Below are 8,372 nucleotides of genomic sequence, written 5' to 3' on the forward strand. Positions count from 1 at the left end.
GGATTGGAACTTGCTGACAACAATTCCTGGGTAAACAAGCGGAAGGATCCGTCGTGCTAATGACCCTGTCATTTATTTTTTATGTAAGCGCGTTCGTGTGGGGTTAAAATTTACTGATTTTGGGATGAACAAGAGGAAGGATCTATTGTGCCAATGCCATTTTATATAACAGTGGGGCGGACCTTACTGACGGCAATACTGGGGTGAACAAGCTGAATAATATATTGTGCCGATCACCATGCCAATTAAATTTATATTTATATAAGCGTGACATGTCTAGATTTGAACTTACTGACGGCTATTCCGGGGTCGCTGTTTAACGTCTGCACGATCTCAGCTCCCTGAAATTAGCATGTGTTCACCAACCATAAAGCAACTCCGTTTAAACAACAGTCTACGTGATGCTGTTTAAAACAAAACAGTTTGATTGGGTCCTGATTCAAAACGTGCGACAGAAGAAAATGTCAAGACTAATTTTAAATAAGAAATATATGACTTTTTAGGATGTTCATTTACATAATTGATCCCTGAATGACATGTTACCCTTAATTAAAGTATAGTATTACCTTTGCATTGTATTCTGTTTATCACAAATGCTTAAACATGTTTACTGGTTTTAATTTGTTATGTATGTGATATTGCCATCTTATTATGAAAACAGTTGAACTGTTCCCAAATGTCATTGAAAAATCTTAATAATAATCGATAATGTACAATATAAAATCATTATTATTTGTTATGAAACCATTTAACATTCATATGCGATCCATATGCTATTGAATAATTCAGCACGAACTTTGATCAATGCATTTCCCAATAAATTTAACTGAATTGCAATGCGAATGCGGAATTCAAGCTAGTTTCTATATAAGAAAACAGGCCTTAGCAACCAATGCTTATATTAATTACTCTATATTTGCACGGTACAAGAAACATGTTATAACAACTGTATTTAAATTATCCTTTTTTACCTAGAATCAAACTGTATTTTTGCCAGCATCGGATAAATATGAACAAAGTAAATAAAGCAAATGTAAATATAATGAACGCTATTTATAAATGTCGGTGTTAATACCTACTCTCATCTAATGGTATATTGTCAATATGCCTTCCCGACAATATATAAATTTGTATTGCTATTGCATTGTTTTGTATAGATTTATTGTTTATTACGTATTGTGTACACATTACTCAAATGATTCATTATCTCGATGTATAACTATTGAATATATACATGTAAAGATATGTCACCCCGCCTCCCAACGAACCATTTAATAGTTTCCCTTTGTGTCCTGTATTGTAGCAACAATATCTACCACTACTATTATAGTATCTGTTTAAATTATATTATGCATGATATAACTGATCCCAACTTAAACCAGACAATATTGTATACGTTGTTTACTTGGATGTAAATAAAGAGTTGTTCTGTTCTGTCAGAACAAAATATACGCAAGAACGTTTCAAACGAAAGAAACTACCTCGTTAAGAATGATCCAGTTTGGATCAATCTGCGAGTCGCCGACGGGATCAAGAATGATCGTCTGGAACTCTCGGAAGTCAGTCGCAAAGATGTCGCCATTATCGGGGCACACGTCGAAGCTGTCCGGAGTTCCGTCACCGTCATAATCTTCCTGGCAGGCGTCACCAGTGCCGTCATCTGAAAATGACGTCACGAGCGGGAATGATTAGAACGTGTCCACTTTTAAATACTCTAAATTCAAAGACTGGTCTTTATTTTGCGATATTCTAAATAACAACGAATGGACGAAGCCGCATCTTGAGCAACCTACACTATATTAAACAAAGTGACATATATGGGCGGCATTTATTGCATATCTGATCGAATTTTTACACGACAATCTTGATAAATACATGACTTTGGCTCCCTTTAAATTCACTTGATAATATTTTACGGTTTTAAACACAGGGTATATTCAATTTTTATCAACTGTCAAAGTATGCATAATTTCACAATGGTTGAAAGAGGTATAGAGAATACATGGTAAGTACCGAGATGGAGAAATTTTATCCGCTTAGAATAGCTTAGAAAAAGAAAATAGGGCGAGCTTTAGCTTTCTTTTTCGGGCCGAACAGGATAAACTTTCTCCATCTCGGCACTAACCGTGTATTCAATTATCCTGCTTCATTTTAAATTATGTCATTAACATTGTGTTATTTTGTTCGATTTAGTGAAATTTCATTGAAAAATAAAATGAATTGCAGACGACCGACAATGTGTCACACCGGTCTTACTGACCTGTGTGAATGCGCGCTAAGCATTGTGGGAAACGGACTTTTTTCCATCATGGCGTTGGTAAACATAATAAACACGGAAGTGAAAAATGGTAATTAATTATTATCAAAAACAGGCCCCATCAAACCGGGCCAGCTGTAATATATACATGGATGCAGTTTGTGCTTCAAAAGGAGCCACTTTTCATGTCAGTCTATTGTTTGTAAGAATCACTAAACACGTAACTTAGACTAACTAAACACGTTGCAAGACTGTATCTTCGAAATAGATAAATAAATCAAAATAATAAATAAATATTTATAATTAAATACCTGCTGAAATTTGAGAAAGTAAACGATTTAAAATAAACGCTGTGAACATTACAAGGAATCTTACATGTAGGCCTCATGTGTGAGAGGATTAATCAGGGATAAAATAAATGGAGTTCAAACTCAAAGGATCCAACATTTTGAGGAGGACGTCATGGTATCTTGGACATTTGGCACTTTCATATATTTATTTAGTAGATACTGAAAATGCTGAATGTGCTAATTGCAACATCAAAGACGAGCAGGTGAGATTTTTACAGCTTTATTTTTCTTGACATAATGTTGTATGTTTTCCATTTAATTTATATGGCGCTCTAGTCTTATTTATAAGACGCGCAAAGAATTTAGAGATACTTTTTATATGGGCTAAATTCTTTGCTCCAAATATTACCCATATAATAAGTAGCTTAATATTTAAGAGCGTCAAAAATTTGGACTAATGGCGCTCAATTTTAGCTCGGCTGTTTTCGGGGAAAACCCTAGGTATTGTCATAGCTCGTCGTCAGATGTCCGTGTCGTGCTAAAATCTTTACATCGGCTCTAATATCAAAGGTATTATATATACCTATAACATTGAAACCTCACATGTATATGCACCGTGATGATTTCTACACGCCACACCCATTTTGGGGTCACTCGGTCAAAGGTCAAGGTCACTAACCTCTAAAAAATTTTTTAATAAATTTCATTTATTCAAAACTGCACCGCAGCCTAACTTGGCACCCATAATGTGGTGCTCTTGTTTATATATAATTTTAAAAATGTATTAATAACCAGAATAGTTTATGCATGTATAAATAAAAAGATACAGCCATGAACAGTGCGTTTTAATTTTTAATAAATATGCTTTGATTGCGTATATGCAAAACAATGAAGTCCATATATTGTTAACTGATTTTTAAAATGTTGAATGTCACACATTACGTACCAGTCCGTTTATGTACCGACACTTTATGTACCACTATCTGACACTTTATGTACCATATTTATAATATAAAGAGATAACTAATTTAATATGAATGTGTGTTATTGATGAAATGTATTTTGTGTGATAGTATTTATAAATTTAGACTTATATATTGGCCATAGATTTTATATTTTGTCAGATTGTCTAAGTGTCACTGAGTGTCTTAGTTTAATTTATTAGCCCAAGTACATGTAGTACTTAATAAATGACTTATTAGTCTTACCTGAAATTGAAGTAAATTATAAAAATTCATTTGTCTCTTATCTTATCCTGACTAAGGATTATAAAGTCTAAAATGTTTGTATTATATTGTATAATTGAAATGTGATACTTTGAAGAGAAGAGAGAATGACCTTAATGTTCAAACTGTAAAAAAATCAAATTATTTCCTTCTTTAGACTTTAATCATGTTTAGAGAATGACCTTAATTCATTAGGACTGCTATGAATGAATGGACAATAACACCTATATTTTATGTAGGTGGTACATAAAGTTTCAAAGTACACAAAAGGTCTGGTCCATGTACATAAGGTGTTACACCCTAAAATGTTCATGGTATCAGTGTTTCAATAATGTAGTGTTTCTTATTATGTATTGCTTAGGTTGTTTTGTTTCAAATTTGCATTTATTTTAAAGAATTTTCAGTAATTTTGTGAATTCCATGTTTTTTGTAATAAGGTGAAATATGTTTTACATGGCGTCAAATATTAATTCATGGTCGCTATGGTGTAGAGAATGATGTCCGCTGGGCGTGGGTTCGATCAAAACTCTGGGAGTTCTCATTATCATCTCCATGGACAACAAGTTCTGGTGTACCAAGTAGTAGTAGTAGTAGTAGTAGTAGTAGTGGTGTTGGTTGTGGTGGTGGTGGTGGTAGTAGTAGTAGTAGTAGTAGTAGTAGTAGTAGTAGTAGTAGTAGTAGTAGTAGTAGTAGTAGTAGACTAGTAGTAGTAGAAGTAAGATCAGTAGTAGCAGTCGTAGTTGTTGTTCTTGTTGTAGTAGTAGATAATTAATTAATTAGTAGTAGTAGTAGTAAGAGTTGTAATGGTTGTGTTTGTATTTGTATTTAATTCTGATAATAGAACACAATGATGCTGCTGCTAAAGATGATGATGATGAATATGATAATGCTGCTGCTGATTGTGATGATGATTATATGATGGGACTTTGGTATTATAAAATTTGTGAGGTTCAAACACAAAACCTGTTGGATAATAAAACTTCTCATTTTATGACAAAAGAGCTAGATTGTAGAGTAAAAAATAAGTATAAAATTCCCTAATAGGAAAGCTACCATTAAAGGACCATGACTTGTGGGCTTCATCAAAAGCAATGCATGAAACAGTTATATCTCTTTCAAATGCACTCAATATTGCTGTTCCAATTGATATGCTCAGAAATGCTTCTGGATGGGCATACACCAATGAGTACTTTCCTTCAGTCATTTCTTCTAAAGACACATTAACAACACTGTCGCCCTTAGCAGGAATTCCGGACGCTCCCCCTAAGATGTTCCCTCCCCAGACATTTCCCCCATTTTAGTTTTAGTGCTTACATTACCCCCCCCCCCCCCACCCCACAATAAATTTATAATGGTTTGGTTGAAGTATAATCTTGATTTATTATCAAAATGATTTTTTTTGCTTATGTAATCTTATGTAATTAACTTTTAATATGAAGCAGCTTGTTTGTTGTTTTCTTTGGATTAATCATTCATTATTTTTGTTAAACTGTTTAAGGAGTGCATGTAAATCATTAGTAAGACGTGCATGTTGGTGTACTAGAGGAATACTAGAGGAATACATGGGATATTCTCAAAATCTTACACATGTTATTTTTAATATAATTAAATAGGATCAATTGATGAATTAATTCAGTTTGAGTCAACTTAGGCTGGGTTGTGGAACTATAGTTATTTGTTGTTTTTAATCCAATTAAATAGGGTACTATGTAACTGTCAAAGAAAATATGCATTCATTCGCATATAAGCCAAGTTTTGGATGTCACTGATATTTTCAATTTTACTAGTACCTAATTAAGACTAATTAAAACAGAATTGGACTTTCCTTGCAAAGTATTTATTATTAATAATAAAATAAGCTAATGTAATCAAAACATATTGATATTTTAAAAATTTAACTCAATGATATTAATAATATTTAAATTTGCCCCCAAAAAACTAGGGCAGGTAGATACGAAGATTTTTTTTTTTTAAACCAACAGTGTTGTCAGTGTAAAATATTTGTAAAGCTTCTTCAATTTCAGTTTTACATTTTATGACCTGCAACATATTCTATGCTACTTTATTTTACTATGGTAAGTCATTAAAGTGTTATTTATTTTTCAACTATATAATGTGCTAATCTCATATAATGAATTACTACCCCATTTAAAGATGACACCTAATCTAAATTCATTAATACAATAGTTATAATTGTTTTATTGTAACATACTATTCCACTAAAAAATGACCATCATAGAACATCAATGCTGTGCTTTTACTAAAATTTTCATTGATCTCAATTATTTAAAGAAAAAAAACTATCAGGCATTTATAAAAAAATATATAATTAGGGTGTCAAAATTTAACAAACTGAACAAGTCAATTTGAACTTTTCTTGCAATGCAAATGGAGCCACTTGAAATACCAAATTGTTCTTATACTAGTCGGCAATATAGCTATGACATTGTGTCTATTCATAACATGCATCAGATACACCTTCTGAAACTTTTTAAGCGGTTTTGAAAACGCTATTTCATTGCAAACTTTCGTCAATAAAGGATACATGTTGTTGTACAACCGAAAGTGAAAGTACAGTTTAAAAAAAAATGAATAAATAGCGAAATTGTTGAAAACTTACGAAAATTTGAAATGATACTAACATAAGACCGTAAGACTGAACAAAATTATACTTGACTTTTAAATCATAACATGAAAGTTTACTTATAAAGCAAATTCTTCATTCATCCGCGGACTTCTTTGTGTCGTAGTCATAAATGCCTCCAAATGGAGGTGCGTGATGCGTCTAAGTATAGAGGTGACAATAACGTAGTGACGTCACCATTTATGTATAGAATGGACGACCGAAAATAAGTGTGTATTAGTTGAGTGTAACCTTTATTTTTATATAAAGAAACGCCGCATATTAAAGGTTACGGGTAAATAAATTTAAAGGCGAAATTGATTACTTCATTGCCATATGTCTGCTTAAACTTAATAAACATTTATTACTTTTACTATCATTTTGTTTCACAAAACATTTCGTAGGAATTTCGCATGTACAGTTTGTAAAAGGTCAAATATTTGAATATTAGAACATGTTAATCGGCGCTAGGAATACGTACCGTACAGTGATTCGTTTTATTTCTTAATAAAGAATTTAACATGTCTGCAAAACCAAAAACGGTGACAAATCCTTTCTTTGAACTCATTGCAAAATTTAAGCGTATCATTTTATATATAAGAAAGTGTGTACACAATATATTGTAAACAAAATTCTGATTTTAAATCACTGTATGTTACTGCCTCGTTATATGTGAAACACAATTTTAGAAATATGTTTCCATTCATCGCAAGAAAGGAAAAAACATAATTCCATTTGCTTTTACCAATAGATTCGATTTCAGATTGATCACTACAATGTAATTGTCTTTGCTTTTCATGCATACACCATATTTTGCATAGCATAACAAGATGTATACGAGAATATCAGTGAAGTAAAATTGTATATTTAATGTCCGAAAAAAAATGTTTTTATTTTTTTACATAGCCTTTAATACTGGTCAAGTTTAAAGGTTTCCTCGATATACTTTCTGTTTAAATTGTGTTCAATTATTTTGGTAAACCCTTCCGATCTGTACCTTTATCTTTCTTTATATTGTTTTGAGCATTTTTGTTACTCGTCGAATATTAACAAGCCTTCAATGTTGATTGATTGTGTTGAATTCAATGGACTTATATATTGATATTTTTTAAATAACTGAGTGTATTGTTTTATTCAAATGAAATACAATTATTGGTGTAATGTTTCTTTCTCGCGCTAACTTAATATGTTTGTATTTCAACGGCCGATTTCCATTTTTGAATTGTAACTCGTTTTGGAAGTATTAACTGGCGAACTAGAATTAATTCACTGGTCTGAAAGTAAGCTATAATATCCAAAAACTATTTCGATATATTGATAAATTTAAGATTATCTGTTTATTTGTATGAAAAAAGGAGCAGGAGTCAGCTAAAATTGATCATCTTTCCAATAAATCATAAACACTATTTCTTAGCAGAATTGAATACCAAAGCGCATTAACCTACCTGCCAATCTATGAATTGCAACATCAAAATCCCCATTTATGAATTGCAGTATACAATTAACTGATTCTATAGAATGTCAAACGCGAAATGAAACGATTATGACGTTCTGTGTATTAATATCTCATTCTGATCATAACATACATTCAACAAAATCGTTAATACGAATTTAGAGTTTGCCATTTGTGTGTCAAAAACATGTCTTTAACTATATTTTAACTGCTAATTTAAACATAAATGAAAATTGAAATCCCCAAAAAACATTAATCCACTTTTTATGATTGCATTTTATAAATCTTAAAAAGTTATTCAATTCTATTTGCAGCCTATGTACCTGATGCATATAATATGTGCAAAAAAATGTATGCCAACATCCATATTAGACAGTGGCGCCAGCATCCATATTAGACAGCCGCGTCGACATCCATATTAGACAGCCGCGCCAACATCCATATTAGACAGCCGCGCCAACATCCGTATTAGAAAGCCGCGCCGAAAACAACACGTTCAATACTCTTTGACCTCGATATGTAA

The 8,372-nt window shown here is 32.1% G+C and overlaps 1 protein-coding gene across 1 annotated transcript in view; it reads right to left on the reverse strand.

Annotated features, from left to right (window-relative positions):
• LOC127877488 (cartilage oligomeric matrix protein-like) overlaps positions 1-8,372 on the reverse strand; it is a 43,576-nt gene that overhangs the window by 5,910 nt on the left and 29,294 nt on the right. The window contains exons 18-19 of the mRNA XM_052423420.1: positions 1,482-1,660; positions 293-341 (exon numbers count right to left, since the gene is read on the reverse strand). Coding sequence (XP_052279380.1) covers positions 293-341; positions 1,482-1,660 — 228 coding nt within the window. The remainder of the gene's footprint in view (positions 1-292; positions 342-1,481; positions 1,661-8,372) is intronic.

The sequence above is a fragment of the Dreissena polymorpha genome, chromosome 4 (genome assembly GCF_020536995.1).
Source record: "Dreissena polymorpha isolate Duluth1 chromosome 4, UMN_Dpol_1.0, whole genome shotgun sequence".
Taxonomy (NCBI): domain Eukaryota; kingdom Metazoa; phylum Mollusca; class Bivalvia; order Myida; family Dreissenidae; genus Dreissena; species Dreissena polymorpha.